This window comes from Halichoerus grypus, chromosome 2 (genome assembly GCF_964656455.1).
Source record: "Halichoerus grypus chromosome 2, mHalGry1.hap1.1, whole genome shotgun sequence".
NCBI classification, from domain to species: domain Eukaryota; kingdom Metazoa; phylum Chordata; class Mammalia; order Carnivora; family Phocidae; genus Halichoerus; species Halichoerus grypus.
This window is the reverse complement of record NC_135713.1, coordinates 183,804,317-183,826,479: the sequence shown is the minus strand read 5'-3', so window position 1 is coordinate 183,826,479 and position 22,163 is coordinate 183,804,317. Positions and strand designations below refer to the sequence as shown.

Sequence of the window (22,163 nt, the reverse complement as noted above, 5' to 3'; positions counted from 1 at the left end):
TAAGTACTATATTGATATTTCATTACCAAAAAGAATTATATGATTTCCTTCCTAGAGAAAGTTTGTATTGGCTTATGTTTTAGAGTCAGGAGAGGGACCATGGAGATGTTTATTCCTTTTGTTCTTTTAAAGTTTTTTTTTTTTTTTTTTTTTTTTTTAAGTAACCTCTACAGCCAATGTGGGACTCAAACTCACAACCGAGATCAGGAGTCACATGTTCTACTGACAGAGCCAGCCAGGTGCCCCTATTTTGTTTTAATGATGAGCCTTTTTTGAGGATCATAGAGATTGACTCAGTATAAACAAAGGAACAGTAGTCTTATGGGGTATTTTTTGTTTTATTTTTTTAAGGTTTTATTTATTTATTTGACAGAGACACAGCAAGAGAGGGAACACAAGCAGGGGGAGTGGGAGAGGGAGAAGCAGGCTCCCTGCCAAGCAGGGAGCCTGATGCGGGGCTCCATCGCTCCATCCCAGGACTCTGGGATCATGACCTGAGCTGTAGGCAGACGCTTAACGACTGAGCCACCCAGGCACCCCAGTCTTATGTTTTATTAGTTAAGATGATAAATAGAACTTGTATTAAAAAGGATAAAATCAAAGTAAGATGCACAATAGTAAAGTTTCATACTATGAGCGCTACGTACTAAATTTAGTTTTAAATTATATAACTGTACAATTTTTAGATGTAAACGCTGCCAATAACTATTACTAAGCTATTATATGTAATTATTACAGTTATTGGAAATTTGTTAAATAAATTTTGAGCCCTGGGAACCAGGGTTAATGGTCTGAAAGATAAATGGCATACTCTTTGTCTCTCTCCTCCTTCCCTCAAATAAAAGATTCCTAATTATTTTTAAGATTGAGTGTTGGCATTGGTATTTTATTGTGATACACTTACTGTGGATGCCAAGTGTAACAAATCAGACTTTTTGATAATTAGAAAAGTATATAGCATTTTAAAATATCACATGAGCACTGAAAATTTGGAAATAATTTGAAAAAACACTGTGAGCATATAGGAGTTTTCTTAATAATTTATTTGTAAGAAGAATGTTTAAATTGCAAAGAATAATTTTAAAAATCCAGTATTTAGAAGTACTTCTAAAGAAAATGATACAAAGATACTCTATGTATAACAGGTTAATATTGATATAAAACTAAATCTTTAAATATAATTTTTGAATCTTAATTGTTCTTTATGACCTTAATTCTTCTGGACAATGTTTATGAAACTATATTACTTCAAGTGTGAAACAGTTGATCTTTGGGGTACCTGGCTGGCTCAGTCGGTAAGAGCATGTGACTCTTGATCTAAGGGTTGTGAGTTTGAGCTCCACAGTGGGTGTAGAGATTATTTGTAATCTTTACTCCCAATGTGGGGCTCAGATTCACAGCCTCAAGATTAAGGGTTGCATGCTCTACCAAGCCATCCAGGTGCCCCGTAGGTACTGCTTTTTAAAAGTTGAGGGATGCCTGGGTAGCTTAGTCGGTTAAGTGCCTGCTTTCGGCTCAGGTCATGATCCCAGGGTTCTGGGATCAACCCGAGAGTCCCGCCAGCCCTTGCTCAGCGGGGAGCCTGCTTCTCCCTCTGCCTGCTCTGCCTACTTGTGCTCTCTCTCACTGATTCCCCTACTTGTGCTCTCTCTCACTCTCTCTGACAAATAAAATCTTAAAAGAAAAGAAAAAAAGACTTTTAAGGAAGAAAATAACTGATTGCAGATTTAACATCCAGTCCTGAGTATGAGAGTTCAATCTTAAATTTAACATGTTTTCTTCTCATATGTCTTAGTTTTACATTGATTATACAATAACAATGAAGTAAGAAAGACGCTTTGGAATATTGCTTAACAGGTTTTGGTTTGCAGTGTATCAGCTAGAGCAGTCTTGAAATATATCTGAAGGAGTTACAGAAGTACTGATGGAGAGAATTAAAAGTTTGTTTTGTATTAATAGTCTTTGTTCATACCATAGGAGCCCATCAGCAGTTGCTCAGTAAAGTGCTGGTGTATGTGAAAATATCCAGTACATTTAGAGTTAAAGGATTTCTTAAGGGAAGCTACCAATCCAGATTGCTTTAAATGAATGTTATTTGTAATTTAGACAGTGATTCCCAAATCCTAATCTGTAAATTGGTTCTGGTCTTTTTAACAAAGTTAGAATGATAATAACAGTTTTAAGTTTTTTGTTTTTATTTTAATAAAATTAAAATTTGTTCTTCTAGAAATCTTTCCCATATTGTTGCTATGTGGGGAGAGCGGTGATTAAAAGTAGGTAGTAGGAAGTACTGGTAATTCTCTCCTGCACATTTTTTACTGAAATCTGGGAGTTGGAAAGTCACTACTGTAATTAATGTGGGTTTAAATAAAATTGTTCTCATTTGGTTGAAAGATGAAGGTTAAGAAATGAGAAGATAGTAATTTGGCACTCTTTTCCAGTATAGTTTTAAAGCTGAACAATTTTTAAAAGTACCTTTGTTTTTCTTCACTAGGTTTGTAAATATTATCTCTGTGGTTTTTGTCCTGCGGAATTGTTCACAAACACTCGTTCTGATCTTGGTAAGTGAATTTTCTGTGTAGCTTTTATCAAATTATGATTTAAAATAAAAACTGGTACTTTATAAATTCCAAAAAGTTTTCTCTTAAAGTTTGTTGATAAGATAATTTCTTTCTTGGCTTAGATTTTTGAACATATTAATAAATGCCAGTCTAGTTAAACATGGTGGCTTAAGTGAACATACATGTCTATTTCCACTCCCTCCCAAAACCCTCCACTAAAATGAAAATTTAAAAACAAAAAGTATAAACAGAAGAGGCGATAACAATTCTAGATACCAACAAATTTTTGGAAGATGACAAGTGGATGGAAGAGTAGCAGCAAACTCAACAGAGCAGAGAAACCTGTACCCTAAAAGCCTGCAGAAGGGGATACTAAAAAGAAGTTTTGATCAGCAGAACCCTGGACAGGCTCAGCATTTGGAGGCGTCAGGTACCATAGAAGGCAGAGTTGAGTCATGGGGCTGAAAGTGAAAAATTAGTTAAGGGTCTCTCAACCGTGACATTTGATATTTTGAGCTGGATAATTTTGTTTTAGGGGGGCTGTCCTGTGCATTGTAGGATGTTTAGTAGCATTCCTGGCCTCTCCCCACTGGATGCCAGTAGCACCCCTCAACTGTGACAACCAGAAACGTCTCCAACTAAAAAGGCATTGCCACATGTCCCTGGAGGGACTCTTAAAACCTGTGCATCTGGTGATTCTCCGTCTCCCACCCCTGCATCCCAGGAGACAGTAGGGGGTTCTTTTCTGGAGAAATTGGACCTACGAGACTGTAGTTCCATCTGAACCACAGAATGCAAAAAAAAATCGAGTGACTTTTCTTCTCCCAAGGATGGTACATAATTAGTATCATTCTAGAAACATAAAAGAGAAGTTAATTATTTAAGCACGATGCTTGCCCTAGAGCCTTAGAAGCACATTAGGGCTGGACGAATCTAGATACTGGGATTCTAAACACAGCATAGGGCAGTAATGAGTAAAAATGAGACTTATTAAGAGAGTTAAGTCTATATTCTTAATAGTGGGGTTTTCCCATTCCCTTCCTCTGCCCTGTTCCTAGAAGGATACAGCCAGATGTTTTTCCCCAGGCAGAAGAGAAGAGGATTCTTTAGAGAAAGTGAACAGTTCCAGAGAAGTGATCTACAGGTACTGACCCTTGGGGAATCTCCTAAAAGAATTTTGCTGCCTGATTTTCCTGTGGTAAAGCCCATTCGTTGACAAACCCTGCCTGTGCATACCAACTTCCAGTTAGATTTTGGAAGTGTTTTGCCAGCCAAGGAATACCAGTTAGACGCGTGAAGAAAACCTTCAACATGCTAGATTAACCAAAACCGGCGGGGTGCGGGGGGGGAGTTTAGTGGAATTAGAGATAATGGTGAAAGCAGAAGAAGAGATATTTTGTTGTTGTTGTTTTAAGTAGTAAGCTCTATACCCAGTGGGGGAACTCACAACCCTGAGATCAGGAGTTGCATGTTCTGTCGACTGAATCATCCAGGTGCCCTAAAATACTAAAAGTCTTAACTAAATTTAGTATCCTCAGAGAAATAAGAGAGGATATCAGGAATAGGATACTATATAAAAAGGGAACTTTTGAAAAACCAAAAAAGAGCTCTTGGAAATTAGGACTGAAAAAATCTGAAATAAAATCACTGTTAAGGTTTGAGAATAAAATCAAGGAAATTTGCTGGAATGTTGGGTGATCGGACAGAAAAGATTAATAAAATTTGAAAAAATGATATTCTAGAGAAAGCAGAAGGGAGGAAATTAAAGATTTTGCAGTACTGAAGGGCGGTAGTCTATAGATTTGAGTGCGTCCTTCAAATGCTCAGCACACTGGATGAGAAAAGATCCATTCAAAGGCACACCACTGAAATTTCAGAATGGTGGGAGTGGGGCAGGGGCACACAGGATTATGAATCAGAATGGCCTCAGATTTGTCAGTAACAACACCAGAAGCTTGAAGACTTTGGAGAAACACCCTCAGGATTCTGAGTGAAAAAATATTTTTCCTAGGTTAGCTATATAGCCAAACTTCAAAGTATGAGAGTGAAAAAAGACATTTTCAGACATGCAAGATCTCAACAAATTTATCTCCACGATTCTTTTCTCTGGAAACTCCAACACATGGGTATAAAACCAAGGAGAAAAACAAGAGATCCAGTAAACTGCATCCAGTCCAGACCAGAAAAGGAACCTTTCAGGATGACCACTCTTAATAGTGAGCTTAGAAAATAAGCAGCCCAGATTGAAGCAGAACAGAAGGCTCAGGGGCAAAACTGAAGCTGATTATCTGATAGATTTGGAATCTTGAGAGAATTTCTGTAGCTGACTTAAAGTGTTTGAGAAGAGTTCAGAAATACAGAAATCTAAACAAATGAATTCCAACAGAAATGTGAAGTATATCCTAAGTCGTCATAATACCCCTTTTGTTTGGCTCAGCAGGTAACAGTACTTGCATAGTCAAAATATAAAGTGTTTATTTAACTTAAAATTCTTTTGATCTAAAATTTTGATGTCTAAGATAACTAAGAAAAAGCAAAATAGCTTAGAAATATGGAAATAAATTCCAGAAGGCATAGGTGACATGGTTGAAATCGGTTGCCTTCTGGAGGTAGGAAGGAGTAGGACTTGAGCATTCTTACACTATTTGGCTTCATTTGCAGATCCCCCAAATTAGTAAAAGATGAGTGGTAGACCAGTGGTTCACCTTCATCACGGTTTTCTTGGGTGGCACTGGGTACAATTTCTGTTTTCTTCCAACTCTCTCTTCTTTTTTCTTCTCTTTTCTTACCATATAGTTGCTCTCCATTATACTGATCTTGAAGATTAAGGAGAACAATTTTCATGTGTTTACTTGGGCACATTACTTTGTAATTCATTAGGCTCAATTTTGGTGTGTACAGACTATTCTGTGATAAAATGGGTTTTGTTTTCCTTTTTTTTTTTTTTAAACTACTTTTAGTTTTGGTGAGAGAAAAGGTGGTTAACGTCATTAATAATTTATACATTCATATTTCTCATCTTTTTTTTTTTCAGGTCCATGTGAAAAAATTCATGATGAAAACCTTCGAAAACAGTAAGTGACCTTTATCAGTCATTTCCTCCTGCTCGGTCATTCTTTGGTTTAAAGGGGACAAAGATTGAAGAAGTAATTAGAATGAGTATAAAATGAATGTCTTGTTGGGGTTCTATTCATTAGGTGGGATGGTAGAAAGTTATAGCTTCAAAAATGATACGATCAGCCACCATATGAGTGTGTATTATATGCGTAAATACTATTGAATCCTAAGCTTTTTTCCTATATCATCTGTTTTTTAACAGTCCTGATTTTATAAATGAGACTTGTCCTGGGGCGAGGGTCACAGATCCAGTATTGTGATAGAGCTGGTGTTAAAGCACCTAGCTTTGCCCTATTGTAAAGTCCATGCTCTTGGGCGCCTGGGTGACTCTCTTAACCAAACATAATGTTAAGTACTTGTCTTCCCTTTACCAGGATGGGAGACTAGAAATTGACTTCTTACATACCCAGTTTACTCTTCAGAGTAAATGCAACAATCTATAAGATTAGTTAAGATAGACTATGTGAGTTGTAATGGATAAAGATTTGGAAAGTAATGCTTATTAATTTTTATTCTTAACCAGGTATGAAAAGAGTTCTCGTTTTATGAAGGTTGGCTATGAGAGAGATTTTCTGCGATACCTACAGAGCTTACTTGCAGAAGTAGAACGTAGAATTAGACGAGGCCATGCTCGTTTGGCATTATCTCAAAACCAGCAGTCCTCTGGGGTGAGTATGAAATTAATTTGTAGTCTTTGTAAAGTGTGTCCTTGTTCTCTGGAGACCCAGAGACCTCCCTAGTATTGAAATTTGTGGTCAAGTTCATTGTGTTCTTTTAGAATGACATAAACTTAAAAGGCATTCATTTTTTTCAGTCTTCATTAGTAATACTCATTTTGGTACTCATTAAGATTTTTTTCCTAGTTATCAGTAACTGACAAAATATGTAATTAGGTAGCAAGAATTGAAGGTAATTGAGTTACTATCCTTCTAACTCAACATTTTAACTATTAAATACAAATATGTATGATATGTGAGTGCTTGAATATTTGTTTTTTACTTACTGATTGATAACATTTTATTATCTCTTCAATAGGCAGCTGGCCCAACAGGCAAAAATGAAGAAAAAATTCAGGTTCTAACAGATAAAATTGATGTACTCCTACAGCAGGTAAGAATTGTGTACATTAATAACGAAATATTTGGAATAGACACTTAACCAAAGAAGATAAAAGGGTGGCAAATACATATATGTAAAGGTGCTCAAAGTCATTAATCATTAGGGAAATACAAATTAAAACCACAATGAGGTATTTATTGTACATCTGTCAGAATGGCTACAATTAAAAAGACCATACCAAGTATTAATGAAGATGTGGGAAAACTGGAACTATCCTACACTGTTGGTGGGATGTAAAATTATAACCACTTCGGAAAATCGTAGGTTTCTTAAAAAGTTAAAGATCCACCGTGAGTCATTCCAGTTCTAGATACTGATCCAAGAGAAACAAAAGCATATGTTTACAGAGTTGTATTACCAATATTCATAGCAGCTTTGTGCGTAATTGGCAAAAATCCCTAAACTGGAACTAGCTCAGATGTCTCTCAGTAGGTGAACGGATAAATGCTGTGATGTATCCATGCAGTAGAGTACTGCTTAGTAATAAAACAAATCAGCTGCATTTAACACTGTGGGTGAATCTTAAGATAATTAGGCTGAGTGAAAGAAGCCAGATTAAAAAAATAAATAAGTACATAAGTCCATTAATATACAATTCTAGAAAATGTAAACTGATCTATAGTGACAGCAGATCAGTGGTTGTTCAGGGAGGAGGTACTACAAAGGAAATTTGGGGTGATGGATGTGTTCATTATCTAGGTGAAGGTGTTAGTTTCATGGTTGTCAAAACTTTCAGATTGTGCACCTTAAAAATATGCAATGAAATATACTTTATTAATGCTGTAAAAAAATCAAAAGGGTAAATTTAACCCAAAGAGGCTTCAATAAATGAAACCAAACAAAAGACCCAAAACAACCATGAAATGATAATGAAGCTTAGGGAAGAACAGAAGAATACTTGGATAGTTTGGTTAGAAAGGAGTCTTGACTGCTTTGCTGTTTTTTTGTTTTTTTTTTTTAAAATCCCCCTTAGATTGAAGAATTAGGATCTGAAGGAAAAGTAGAAGAAGCCCAGGGGATGATGAAATTAGTTGAACAGTTAAAAGAAGAGAGAGAATTGCTTAGGTCCACAACCTCGGTGAGTAGCAACCTCATTTTGACTTATCCAGGCTGTTCACTGTGAATTACTAGGACCTATTCCTATTTGAGAATCTTAATAAACAGTTTCCTAATGTCCTAAATCAAGAGTCTGCAAACTGTATCTTAAAGGGTACACAGTAAATACTTAAGGTTTGCAGGCCACAAGGTCCCAGGCAGCTACCAAGCTCTGTCTTTATATTATGAAAGCAGCTTTGGATAATGCATAAACAAATGGATGTGGCTGTGTTCCAATAAAACTTTATTTATAAAAAACAAGCTTCTGGCTGCTGCATGTCAGCCCATGCCTTAGATCATGACTATTCATTGGGGCCTGGGTTTTACTTACCTTTTTCTTTTTTTTTTTAAAGATTTACTTACTTTTTTTTTTTTTTTAATTTTATTTATTTATTTGAGACGGGGAGGGAGCAGAGGGAGAGGGAGAAGCAGACTCCTGTTGAGCAGGGAGCTCAATGTGGGACTCAATTCCAGGACCCTGGGATCATGACCTGAGCTGAAGGCAGACGCTTAACTGAGCCACCCAGGTGCCCATAGATTTATTTATTTTTAGAGAGAGAACATGCGTGCAAGTGGGGAAAGAGGGAGAGAAGCAGACTCCCCAGTGAGTGGGTAGCCCGATGTAGGGCTTAATCCTATGACCCTGAGATCATCTAAATCAAAAGTTGGACATGACTGACTGAGCCACCCAGGCACCCCTTAACTTTCTTGTTATGATAAAGTACCCCATATATACTTACCTTAGCTCAAAATTGGTATACTCTTTACTTTTTTGTATTAATTGGAGAATGTGATATACATGTTTTGGATATTGATGGTAGAATATAATTGGCCATTGGTTCCCAAATACTGAATAAGATTATGCTCAGTAAGGTAGTTCCCTAAGCATTTTAGGGTTAAAAAAATTTTTTTTTAAGTATGCTCTATGCCCATTGTAGGCTTGAACTCACAACCTGAGATCAAGAGTCACATGCTCTACTGACTTTGCTAGCCAGGCACCTCTTGAAAAATATTTTTAATATGGAGGCCCCACCTTTAGCCTGTTGAAACTAAGAAATGAATTCAGACTAGAATATGTAGCTTTCTGAAGGTAGTTAACATTTTTCAAGGTAATGTGGACAATTCATTGGTTATAGTTGAGTGATGGGGTCTCATCACTTCCTTGTGATACGGGAAGTTGGTTGCTGTTGCCTTGCTTCCCTACTTTAAAAGTTGACCAGTTGCTGTTCAGTATTAGGGCTTTGGAGAAATTTACAAAATTCGAAAACTATTCTAGATTGTAAGTACTTTTTTTGGATTTTGTTTCTTCTCTCTTCCTCAAATATTCTTATAATAACTGATTTATCATTTCAGACAATTGAAAGTTTTGCTGCCCAAGAAAAACAAATGGAAGTTTGTGAAGTGTGTGGAGCCTTTTTGATAGTAGGAGATGCCCAGTCCCGGGTAGATGACCATTTGATGGGAAAGCAGCACATGGGCTATGCCAAAATTAAAGCTACTGTAGAAGAGTTAAAAGTAAGCTTCTTTCAAGCATGTACTTTAGCCACAGCTAATACTCTATTTTAGTATGGCTAAAAATTGATCACATTTAACTTCTTGTTGATAGTTTGTGTGTGTTATTTGAAACTGTAATAATCCCTATAAAATTTTTCTATTCATCAATTATCAAAGGGCTTTATTTTCTTCGCTCTTCTGTGCCAGGAATTTGGGAGAAAGAGTATCCCTGAGGACTTAGTCAAGAAACAGTACCTTGCATGCAGACATGGTGTTGGAATTTCTACATTTTTCTTTTAGGGCATCAAATTCCATATGTTGATCTATACATGCTTTATATTAGGTTTGTTTGATAATGTCTTTAAGGGTACAGTTCTATAAAAATCAAACTTGATTTCTTTTAGGAAAAGTTAAGAAAAAGAACCGAAGAACCTGATCGTGATGAGCGTTTAAAAAAAGAGAAGCAAGAACGGGAAGAAAGAGAAAAAGAACGGGAGAGAGAAAGAGAAGAAAGAGAAAGGAAAAGACGGAGAGAAGAGGAAGAAAGAGAGAAAGAAAGGGCTAGAGACAGAGAAAGAAGAAAGAGAAGTCGTTCACGAAGTCGGCATTCAAGCCGAACCTCAGACCGAAGATGCAGCAGGTCTCGGGACCACAAAAGATCACGAAGTAGAGAAAGGAGGCGAAGCAGGTATATAGCATGAGAGAGCGTGCAGTATGCAGTAGCAATTGCTAGTGTTATTTCTTTGGTCCTTGGGAAGCTCTTAAGTATCATCAAGCACTAGGATGGATTATGAGAGTGGAATCAGTGAGCCAGTCCATCTTAAAGGCAACTTCTTTGCTATTTCCCACCAGTCTAAGGAGGTTTGAGGCACTCTTTCTAGGAAGTCCATGTTACCAAATGGTTTCTTTAAGTGCATCTCTTATTGATTCTAAGAAGACATTTAAATTATAAGTTATTTTGGTAAAATTACCTACTTTTGCTTTGGATGACATCACGCGGAACATAAGAATGTGTTTCATAACTAATTCTTTAAAAATACAAAAAAATGATAACAGTTTTCTGTTTTAGAGTTTGGATTGAAGAGGAGTCTTTTTTTTAATATTTTTTTATTTTGATAGAGACACAGTGTGAGAGGGAACACAAGCAGGGGGAGTGGGAGAGAGAGAAGCAGGCTTCCTGCTGAGCAGGGAGCCCAATGCGGGGCTCGATCCCAGAACCCTGGGATCAGGACCTGAGCTGAAGGCAGACGCCTAACGACTGAGCCACCCAGGTGCCCCGAAGAGGAGTCTTAAAGAGCATGATGATAGGGGCACCTGGTTGGCTCAGTCCGTTAAGTGTCCAAATCTTGATTTCAGCTCAGGTCATGATCTCAGGGTCATGAGATTGAACCCCGTATTTGGTTCTTTGCTGGGCATGGAGCCTGCTTAAACCCCCACCCCCACCCCCCATCCCATGTGTGCTCGCTCATCCTTTCTCTCTCTCTCAAAAAAAAGTCATGTTGATGACTATCTTAGCACTATTTGAAAAACTGAAGTTAGATTTTCAATAATTTCCAGTTCTTAAGATTTCTACTGTAGATATGTATTAGTGGATTCTACTCATTTGCCTTTTGTATCTTGTTAATTGTTGAACAGTGTATAATTCTTGCAAGTTTTTTTCTCATTGTAATGTCAGCTGAAGTTGCGTTCCTTTTGTTTTCAATTGTGAAGAAGTAGAGATCGACGAAGAAGCAGAAGCCATGATAGATCAGAAAGAAAGCATAGATCTCGTAGTCGGGATCGAAGAAGATCAAAAAGCCGGGATCGAAAGTCCTATAAGCACAGGAGCAAAAGTCGGGACAGAGAACAAGATAGAAAATCCAAGGAGAAAGGTTAGTTTATGTGAGAATTTAATTCATTAATAGGAGACTATTTTCACACTTTTTTCTCCCCACTCACATTTCTTTGGACATAGGCAGAGTCCCATTTCAATCTCTTTTTTTTACTTACTGCGAATACCATTCAGTAGGAGACCAGCAGTATTTTCCCCTTTCTTCCTCTGATTTGTGAGAATGACAGTTGACCTGGTGTTTTCTTAGAACATGTTAAAACCACATCCTTCAGTTATTCACCTAAAGGTTTGTCGTCTCGATTTTTCCAAGTACTGCATTACCTTTCAGGGTTATTAGAATTAGTAGAATTTATTAGCTTGTTTATTGGCAATACTTTTTTTTATCTGCTGCGTGTACCATAGTATGTCTTGCAGAGTAAGTGTGCTGTGTTGCATTGGTCCTCATGTGTAGCCTTCATTTACCTGTGTAATTAACTTCCAAGTTTGTGGAAGTTGAATACCTTACCTATGTCTTAACCATGTTTTCTATTGAAACAACATGCTCTTTCCTTTGTACTTTTCCCGTTGGTTTTTGGTGGCATTCCAGTGGCTGGAATGCACTATTCACTGCACTGTTAATGGACTTTTCATTTTGTCTTTGGCATGTTTTCACCTGGATGTTCTCATCTTTTAGCTTAGTCTTTACTGAAAAATAATTCTTTTAAATCATCAGGGTCTCCTTTCTGTATTTTCTTTAGCTTCTTCAAGCATCTTTCATTTTGTATTGACTGGGCCATTCTGCTTTGCATGGTTTTTAGGAATGAGAGCAAGGGCCAATTTCTAATTTTCTTGGCTCTGCTTGTTACATCCTGTTCTGCCTGTCTGTGTCCATGTTTGATTACCCAACATATGTGCTGCTGTGTTTGAGTTTATTAAACTGGACTTTTATATGACACTCACTTCTTATTTTCTTTTTTGGAACTATTTTGTGGTGGTTGTTTTTTGTGGGTTTTTTGGGGGCCAGACTCGGGTTTTGTTAGACTGATTTAGAGAACTAGCACCGCAAACAATGGACATAACTTTCTGGTCTTAGGCTTTCATTTTTCCTCAAATAGGTGTACCTTGTCTTTTAAAAAAATATTTACATATATTGGGTTTTTTCTTACAACATGGAGCAAATGTTAAAAAGTAGGAAACAAGGACAATTTTTTAAATTTACTGTCACGAGCTTTAAGTTCAGAAATTACTTCTGTGATTCAACCGGCAGTTTTTACAAAGGATTGTTGCCTGATTTTACATTAGTTTTAAACTTTCACCCAACCTTTTTTGCAAGACTTTGTGTAGTGTCTCTTTCGGGGGACAAGTCCAATCTCAAGAGCCAGCTAATGGATGTCAGAGATCAAATTAGTCAGTTCTCTTTGAGAATTAAAGCTCTTTGCTGTATCATACTTCGTGTCACTTAAAATAGTTGGATTGGTTCTTGGGACAAAAGCTAGCTAGCCTTCATAACTGTCTGGGATCAACAATGAGCAATGGCCTGACTAAAAACAGGACATGTTTGTGTAATTTCTGGGTAGAGCAAAAAGATGTCCTGAATTGCTTAGCTATAAAAAATCCTAATTGTGATAATGACATCATAGAATTTAATAAAACTTTTGCTTAAGTAAATAAGCTGCATTGTGTTTGGATTATGGACAAACAGGATTTTCCTGGTGAGGGATGGAGGAAGGAGAGAATTCGGAGAAAGCTCTGCATCAGGTCCACCTTGAAAGATTGGGAATGCATTACAGATTTGTTTTAAACTTGGGGATCTCTTCTAGAAGTGATACGATTTATTGGCTTTTGAAAATGCCATGTAGCCATTCAGGCACTCCTAGGTAATAGATGACTGAAGAAGGCCTGAACTCTGAGCAGGAATAGCATTTAATGGCACGAGTTAAGTGGAGTTTACTACTCCACGTGCTGCAGTGGAAACACTTCAGTTCCACAATGGAAACTGGTTTCTTCCACAGACCTATAGTTCTTAACACCAACCGATTTAGGGTTCTCTCTTTGTCAAGAGAGTTTCCTTTTTTAATCCGTAGCCCTGAAATCCACCACATTTTGTGGATGTCCTTAGGACTATTAAGATCTACCATATCTACATAGGGCAGAAGATAAGATTATTGGACTGACTACTAGTCCTCTACGGGGCAACAAGACGACTCTTCTTCATTGAAGCTACCTGTGCACCGGAGAAGCCCATAAGGCACAAAGGGAGGACTTTCCCACAAGGTCAGTTAGAGCACACTGTACTGGCACAGTTCTCATAAGTCGACGGACAGACATGGAGCAAGTCCTGCAGTCAGCTACTCGGACGTTGCTTCGTGTGCATTTTGCAAGTCTTACGGACTGAATATGCTCACGTACGATCGATCTGCAGTTGTTCCATTCTTTGAGTGCCCCTGCCACGGCCATATTTTGTTTTCATTACCATCCCTCTCCCACTTGCTGTTGTGTCTTAACAACTTTGTCCAGAATCTGTAGAGGGTTGTGCTTCTCTTAAAACGTCTGTCTTATGAACTACTCTGCTAGACCAGCTATTCTTAACATAGTTTTACGGGGAAAAATAATTCTTCCACAAAGCTTGTAGTTTGCATTAACATTTTCTGTAGAAATCTTTTGTTAGGCAATACTTGGAATTAAAAAAGCTGGAATATACTTGACCCATGTACCACTTTCTGCCCCTAGTCTGAGGTTTACCATTCCAAGGAAAACAGTAGGAGAAAAAGTTGAGATTTACTTTTTCCATTCTTAATTCGCAGTTGAGTTGAATTTTAATTTTCTCGTTTTGGAAAAACAACTCTGAGATGGCATATATATTACTTTTCTTAGCAAAGCACCAAAGTTCAGTACTTGGATTGAGATCTGAGATCTGCTTTCTTTCATTGGGCTTGTTCCTCTTAGGTATTCAAATATGTACATATGTAAGTAATCTTTTGCATTAAAAAAAATCTGTAGTTGGAGAAACCTGCCTATTAAGTGTTCAGCTTTTTTCACCCTTTGCAGTTACTGTTTTTACTTTTTACCTTCATAATTTACTTCACGTGAACGCAGTTTTTGTGTACTATCTTCGTAGCTTTCCCATTGCTTTTTGATGTTCCTTACCCCAAATGAAACTTAACTTAAATCTTAGATCCTGCGGTGATTTGGAGTGGCCCGTACTTAGTAGCTTCTCACCAATCGGAGAGAATATGCCTACTGTTTTCACCTTTTGCTTTCTCGTAATTCCTTGTACGGTCCTCTCCCTCCTTCATAAATTATAAATTTTATCCCTCTAATAGATTCATCAAACTGTGTTACTTGCAGTCTGTGGGAAATAATTGTCTTTTCATCTCTCAATTGTTTCACTTTTCAAAATGTCATGTATGTATTGTATTTTACTTTAAAATCCACGATCAATGTCTTCTTTTATGGCAGAAAAGAGGGGATCTGATGATAAAAAAAGTAGTGTGAAGTCCAGTAGTCGAGAAAAACAGAGTGAAGACACAAACACTGAATCAAAGGAAAGTGATACTAAGAATGAGGTCAATGGGACCAGTGAAGACATTAAATCTGAAGGTGACACTCAGTCCAATTAAAACTGATCTGATAAGACCTCAGATCAGACAGAGGTAAGTGTATTGTTTCTCACTTTGATTAGGGCTTTTTGTTACTGTTTGACAGTGCAGCGTAAGTATGCACAGATGAAGATGGAGCTAAGCCGAGTAAGAAGACATACAAAAGCATCTTCTGAAGGAAAAGACAGTGTAGTCCTGCAAAACATTTTGAGGTACATTGTTTTGTCTCAGCTATTTTGTAGCAGACTCGTGCCCCCATTAGTGTGCCTCTTTGGAAATTATTGCCCACGTTTGTAATATAGTCGCCATTGAAAGTTAATTATCCTTTTTTTTAGGGATTTTGCTGTCATTTCTTTTTTTTTCTTTTTTTTAATAAAAAGGTTGAACTGTTTTTTTTTTTTCTTTTTGGTATTAAGTCCATCTTGTGTTGGTACATTGGCAGAGACATATGCTTTAAAAACTTAAATATTTCTGAGGCACATGTTGGACTACTTTGTTTTAATTAAACTGCTAGTATTTATTTGTCAAGGATGTTTCTAGTTTTTTGCTTTATTGCCTTGCATTCTAATGCAGTTTGTTCTGTAACTCGAGAGCCAGTAGCATTGGATTGATGGAAGTGTAGGGTTTATGAATTATTGCAGCTGACTACCATACCTCACACAGCGTTGGTGTTGTGAGCGGCCCATGAAAAGCCAAATTAAAAATCAAGGATTCAGTCAAACTAAGCAGGTACTCATGCCAGGTACTCCTTTCTCTACCCACATCCATGTTTGAATGCTATTGCCTGTGATCTTTACGCTTAACTGTTGTGTATCTTTTTTGTTCTTTACAAGAAGCACAGAGGGGTTTTTTGTGTATTGCGTGAAAACTTATAAATCAAATGTTAACAGAATGGAATTTTTTTTCAACTGTATGTAGGGATGCAGTGGTGCCCAGAATTAGATATCTTTAAAGAATTTTAAATACAATAAACACTTCATATTATTCGCCTTGTTACATTCAATGCAATTCTCAAGTCTTTAAGAGGTATGTGTTTAATATTTCCTACGGTGTAGGAGCATTTGCAGTCAGCCATAGGTGCGTAGGCGTAGTCCCTGGCTGATAATGTTTAAAGCAGCAGTGAGTAGCAAGGACAGACACCTTCAGTCTCTGAAACACAAAGAACTGATGAATCGGATAGAATGAATTTGGGTTTTTAAAGAACTATTAAAAGTTAGGTTTTATAAGAGTTCTTAAAACCTATAAACTATTCATTCTTTGGGCTAGTGGCTTGGGATTAAATAAATGAAAGGGACTACCAATTAGTTGGTTTGTCAATGTCTTTCTTCTTCTAGGACAGCAATATAGTGTTCCGTGTGTGAGCCATTCACACATAGACAAGCATACACAGGCACAAGGCTTTAAGTCCACACTGATGCCTTGAGAATTAAAAAGAATACAAACATTCCATATACATATATTAATTAGTAGTTAGTGACTGGGCCAACACTTAGTCATAAAAATTTGCCTTTTACATGTTGTCTAATTATCATTTTTCCCCAAATTTTGCATTGTAGGACTACTGTTCGAAGATTTTTGGAAGAAAACTGAAAAACGGCATAAAGTGAAGATCGACATTAAAATGAGGTGAAAGAAAACTATAGTGGCATAGAAAAAGTATAAAGCTCAGTTAGTTGTTTTTTGTTTTTTGTTTTTTTTTGTTTTTTTTTTATTAAAAATTAATTCAGGACTGATGTGACCATACCAGATTTCAGAACATGTGTTGATAGTATATATATATGCCACTGAAAACTTAGGTCCTGTATCATATTTTTTTTCTTTTAAGACTTTTTAAGAAATATTACCTAAACATGTGGCTTGCTCAGTGTTTAATTGCAAGTTTTCATTCTTGGACTTTGAAAACAGGATTAAACGTTAGTATTTGTGTGAATCAGACTAAGTGGGATTCCATTTTTACAACTCTGCTATACCTAGCCTTTGGATTTAGAAGTGAAAATAAAGTATCTCTGACTTTCTGTTACAAATTTGATTGTCTCTGTCATTGAAAAGTTTTAGTATTAATCTTTTTCTAATAAAGTTATTGACTCTGAACTAGTCCCTTGTTTTAAATATGAGGTGCACTGTTACTAGAGGTGTTGGTGTACAGTTTTATCTGATTGTTCTGTTTAAGACTAATTTTTATAGAATTTTCGCAGTTTAAATGTTTTAAATAACGGTGCTTCAATTTTGGGTGGTTATGAATAAATTTGAATTCTGCTTTTAATAGCAGAGGTGTACAGTGAACTAGAATATATTTTTACATCCCTGAGAGATTCCTTTAGTAGTAGAAAATTCAAAATATCCTTCTGATGAACACTATCCTCCTCTAGCAATGAAATAATGATGTAGAAGAGCATTTAGGAATTTTTAACTAGCTTTTGGTCTTTGTTTTAAATCCTGTATCAAGATTTCTTTTAACCTGGTCTTGTCAGATTACAGATGTATTCATTTCTGTGTGTGGGGTGTATAATACACATAATAAGGATTTATTTTAAAAACATGCTTAAGCAGGTAATTTTTTTTCCACATACAGCTAATTTGGCAGCATGTTTCTATCTATAGCCAGCTTTAGCGGCTGTGTAAAAGTATTATCTCCAGTTACATGTATCATAGCAGTTCTTTGTGAATTATAGTTTTCAAATCTTGCTGTCCATTTATAGGTAGTGAAACCAGGTAATCGGGTTAAATGACTTATATAAGGTCACATGGTTCCATGTTGATAGAGAGCTAGCCCATGGAACCTGGGTCTCTGCCTCTTGGTCCAGTGCCTCACTATTATGCCACTGTATTCATTCTAATGGACAAGGTGAACTGTCACAGAATTTACTAAAATACCCTCCACCAAGCTTTGGAAAGTAATGAAAACTACCACCTCAGAGGTGCTCTGTGTGAGATCATGCTAGGAGCACAGAGCACTCCTGGCTTACCAGCTGATCCTGGAGATTGCAGCAGGAGGTGAATGGGTTATCTCTGACCTTGTCAGGATTAAGTTGAGATGCGAAACAATCCAACACAAAGCCTAGTATGGCTTTGTGTAGTTTGACAAGATTGTGGTTGTAAGAGTAAAAGGACTTAAAGTGCTAGTTTACCATATTCTATTATTCAGTATCAAGAAGGACAGAAAACAATTTGCTAAAGTATTAAGGACTAAATTGTTAAGGAATTAAAATGCCAGGTTTGTTCTGCCTCATCTAGAATCAGTAGCTAACTTATTTCGGTGAGGTACAGTACATGAGTTCAGGAAGAGTCGTCGTCATCTTCAAGATTGTGCAGACACCTCGATGGGTTGATCATGATTAAAGTTCTGTAGGATTTGAGGGAGAGGCCTGGCCTCTTAGGGTGGCCATGACTAAGGTCTGGTTTTAGTTGGAGATCAAGTTGGGTTGCCCTGAACACCCCAAATTTAATCAGGTTCAAGAGGAAATGATTCTTACCAAATTCATAAGAACCCAATATAGAGGCAGTGTGCTAATTGAATTTACTGTGAGAAATACACATTTCTGCCTTGAGGGCCAAACAGTTGTCAGAGGGTCAGTGTGTATTTTCTCTGTGAAAAGCCTTTGAGGGGGCACCAGATTTTATTACTCAGAAGATTACTTGGTAAGATTGGAATGGGATCAGAGCAATCAGGTTTTTTTAACTTTTTATTTTGGAAAACTTAAGACCTACATAAATGTAGAACAACAGTATAATTAGCCTCTATTAAAACTCACCACTAGTAAGAGTCAGTGGCCAGTCTTATATGTGTATGTGCATGTGTGTATGTATCCCCTGCCTATCATTTTCAAGCAAGTCTCAGACATACCATTTAATCTGTAAATACTTCAGCATGTATTTCTAAAAGTTAAAAAATTAAACAAGTTCATTAATGAAAATAAATGGGATGAACTTTTAATTGGCTGGAGTCCTCAACTGTAGTATTGGTCTGGTAGCTTACTTTCCATTGTATGTCTCAAGGGGACCAGGTAATGAGTCTGCTGCTCTGGCATCCTCCCCTCTGCCTGGCATCACCTCCTGTTTTGTTAATACATTTTTCCTTCAAACAGATCACAGTATATTTACAGTTGACCCTGAAACAATGAGGGAGGTTAGGGGTGCCAGCCACCCCCCACCAACCCCCATTGAGCCAAATCCACCTATACTTGACTTCCCCAAAACTAATAGCCTACTGTTGACCAGAGCCTTACCTATAACATAGTCAATTAATATGTATTTTGCATATGTATTACATACGCATGCTTACAATAGAGTAAGCTAGAGAAAAAGTTTTAAGAAAATCATAAGAGAGAACATATTTATAGTACTCGCTGTAGAAAATCCCTGTATAAGTGGACCCATGCAGTTCAAATTCATGTTCAAGGGTCAGCTGTATTTTTCAGTTTGGATTAAAACCCATTTCTTGCCTTCTTGAGGTTATAATAAACTAGTCCTATTTCAGCTTCGATATTTATCTTCTCTCCTTACACATGATACCTGCAGGCAGTCTGTCTGGTTTCTTCAATATATAGTTAGTGTCACAGAGGACAAACCACCCTATTTCCAAGGTCTGAGAAAACTGACTACATAGAGGTTGTTAGCCACCTTCTGATTAAAGTTTCTAGAGATGTTACAACGGAACAATGTAGGGTGGGAGTTTTGAGCTTGCATCCATTCTGTGCTTTTAAAAATGCATTTTAGATGGGCTGTGTGAATATTTTTAAGCATTATTCTAAAGTGCATGAAACAAAAGGAAAACACTTGAGAATTTATTGTGTATATTTTCTGTGGGATGGGACTTCGTTCAGGGCCTGTTTTCACATGTGAGTTCAGACTGATTTTTAGTTGTTTATGAAAGAACCACAGGTGACTACTTTTAAAGAATTTTATGTTATAATTGTAATGCTTGTACATGGTTCAAAAAACAACAGTAGAAGTGTTAAGTGATCTCTTTCTCCCTTTTCCTGTCCCTCTGTTCTTCCTCTCCAGGAGCTACTGTTAACAGTTATTCCTTCTGGAGGGAGGTGGGTGGTGGGGGATGTAAGCATATATGTATAGACGGTTTTCTATATATGAAGTACACCATATGTTTTGAATCTTGCTGTTTTCACTCCGTATATTTAGAAACATTTGAGATCTAGGAGACCGCCCTTTTAAGTTTTAACATGTAGTTTTTTAAAAATACATTTCAAGTAAACCAAAGCAGAGAAGTCAATGTGTTTTTCATTGTTGTATCAGATTTTTAAATTTCCTACTTTGAAAATGCAGTTTGAGAGTCATAGTTGATCTGTTTCTTCTCCTCAGCCCTCCCAAGTAGCTGAGTTGTCAGAATTTAAGAATGTTTAGGAACAGCGGCTTTGGGAAGTAGTTTGGCGTAAGTGGCCATGCCCTAACTTCTCAGTGTGGCTATTGCACTCCTAGATACATACCCTAGAGAAACTCTTACACACGTGTGTCAGGACGTGGATGTGAAAGTGTCATAATAGCATTGTTTGTAATAGGAAGAAAAGGAAAACAAAAAACTGGAAAGACCCTGCCTGTCCTTCAGCAGTCCACTGGATAGATTCCGTGGCCTAATCCTACAGTGGAATTGCACAGAAGTTAGACTGAGCTACAGCCACACGTGTGAACACAGGTGGATCTTGGTGGTTGGAAAAGCAAGTTGCAGAAGAATACATCCACTATGGTTCCATTTCTGTGAAGGTCAAAATCAAGCTGTGAAATCTATGGTAAATGAAAGAAAAGCAAGGAAATGATTAACATGAAATTCAGTGTTAACGTCCTGCATCGGAGGGACGGACGGAGGGTGAGGAGACCGTGGAGGGCAAGGAACAGCCTTCGGAGGAACTGCTGCCGACGCTCTGTAGCTAAAGCTGGGTGGGCGGTTTCTATTTTAAACTGTATGTTTATGTGCTTTTGTATGTATGGTATTTCTTAATAAAATTTAAATTTAAAAAACGGGAAAAGGTCTTGGTGTAGGTAGTGACTAACAGATAGAAGCATACTGTTATTTAATGAAATTTACCTTCTTGTAGTGACAGGCAGGTGTAAAAGGTATGGTTTCCTGAGCGCCAAATTTAGGGCCTTAATTGTAGTTATTTAGAAGCAGGGCCTAAGTGGATGTTTCCTTCGTGATCGCTTATTTTTATCTTTACATACTTTCATTTGGGATTTGGGTGTTAGCCAGGGAGCTGCTGCTGCTGTTCCATACATTTCTTGCAAAATCACGCCCTTCCAGAAAGGGAACTGCTGGGTGAGAAGAGCAATACTCCTGGCTGGTGGTCAGCACGTGCTTCCCCTGTTCAAACTAGATTGTCAAATCAGAGGGACTGTTCCATTTTGGCCTGTAATACTTTTATGAGGGGCACTATGAAGCGTTAGATGTTCACTCTTTAAAAGGGAAGTGACTGAAAGTAGAAATGTATCTGCAGTTGCATAAAATTCACCTGTATCCGCAGTGCTGGTGTGCGAGGTGCTGTTGTGATAACCTTGGATGGATCAGTGAGCAAAGTAGGAGCAACTTCTAGTGGAGTCTGTCAGGCCTGTGAGCTGTACAGGAAGAATTTCTGCTCTGAGGGATGGAAGGGGGCGCCGCTATGTCACCAGTCACCTCATTGTAAATGAACGTTAGGTTGTGAACGACTGAGAATTCTCTAGATCATTCCATCTTTTTGTTTTAACCTACTACATATGTTCTGGAACCTTTCAGGATAAGCATCCTAGTACCTGATTCGTTTCACCCACTTAAAAATCTTAAAATGGCATTAAGTTGGTGTAAAAGTCAGTGGAATTGTACCTTCCTCAGAAACTAGTTTCCACAATTTCTGCATGAAGTATAAATTACAATGAAAATTACTCTTGAAGCTTCAGTTTTTATTAATCTTAAGCCTTAAGACTATTCATGTTATAGGAAGTAAGTTTTTACAATTTTTTCGTGCAAACTATATTGGAATGGATATTGAATTTGCTCAACGGTCTCATGATAAATTGCTGCCCTTGTTGAATTACTGTAATTAATCATGAGGCCACACTGTAGGTTCTGTTGTTATCATAGTGTAAGCTTTCCTCCCAACATTTTTTTCAAATTTATTCTACCATATTCACCAAAAAATACCACCTAAAAACCTCACTTCCCCAAAAAGGGTGATTTGGGGCCATTAACAGCCAATCCTGAGCTCCTGCCCAAATTTTCCTTATTCAAAACAAAATTGAGAATACCTCAGGGAACTGGCCCTTGGGGATTGATCGCCTGTCATCTCCCCAGTCCTGTGGCACTGGAACGGCGCTACATGGAATTGGCTTGCAATAGGGGCTGTGCTGGCTCTTTAAAGACTTGTGATGTGGATGCTGAGC

The 22,163-nt window shown here is 37.4% G+C and overlaps 1 protein-coding gene across 13 annotated transcripts in view; it reads left to right on the top strand.

The window, feature by feature from the left end:
- LUC7L3 (LUC7 like 3 pre-mRNA splicing factor) overlaps nt 1–20,776 on the top strand; it is a 30,272-nt gene extending 9,496 nt beyond the window's left edge. The window contains exons 2-13 of one of the 13 annotated variants that reach the window (XR_013444832.1): nt 2,495–2,561; nt 5,596–5,635; nt 6,202–6,346; nt 6,714–6,788; nt 7,771–7,875; nt 9,246–9,407; nt 9,791–10,074; nt 11,097–11,257; nt 13,345–13,470; nt 14,656–14,796; nt 14,902–15,007; nt 16,352–16,886. Coding sequence is in view for 9 of the 13 variants with exons in the window: in XM_036076309.2 (XP_035932202.1) it covers nt 2,495–2,561; nt 5,596–5,635; nt 6,202–6,346; nt 6,714–6,788; nt 7,771–7,875; nt 9,246–9,407; nt 9,791–10,074; nt 11,097–11,257; nt 14,656–14,796; nt 14,902–15,092 (1,371 nt within the window). In the remaining 4 variants the exon portion in view is untranslated. Of the gene's footprint in view, nt 1–2,494; nt 2,562–3,619; nt 3,706–5,595; nt 5,636–6,201; nt 6,347–6,713; nt 6,789–7,770; nt 7,876–9,245; nt 9,408–9,790; nt 10,075–11,096; nt 11,258–13,344; nt 13,471–14,655; nt 16,887–20,311 lie in introns of those variants that run through there. The other 12 variants (XM_078065285.1, XR_013444819.1, XR_013444833.1 and 9 more) reach the window with 12 other exon arrangements.
- Nucleotides 20,777–22,163: the final 1,387 nt, after the last annotated feature.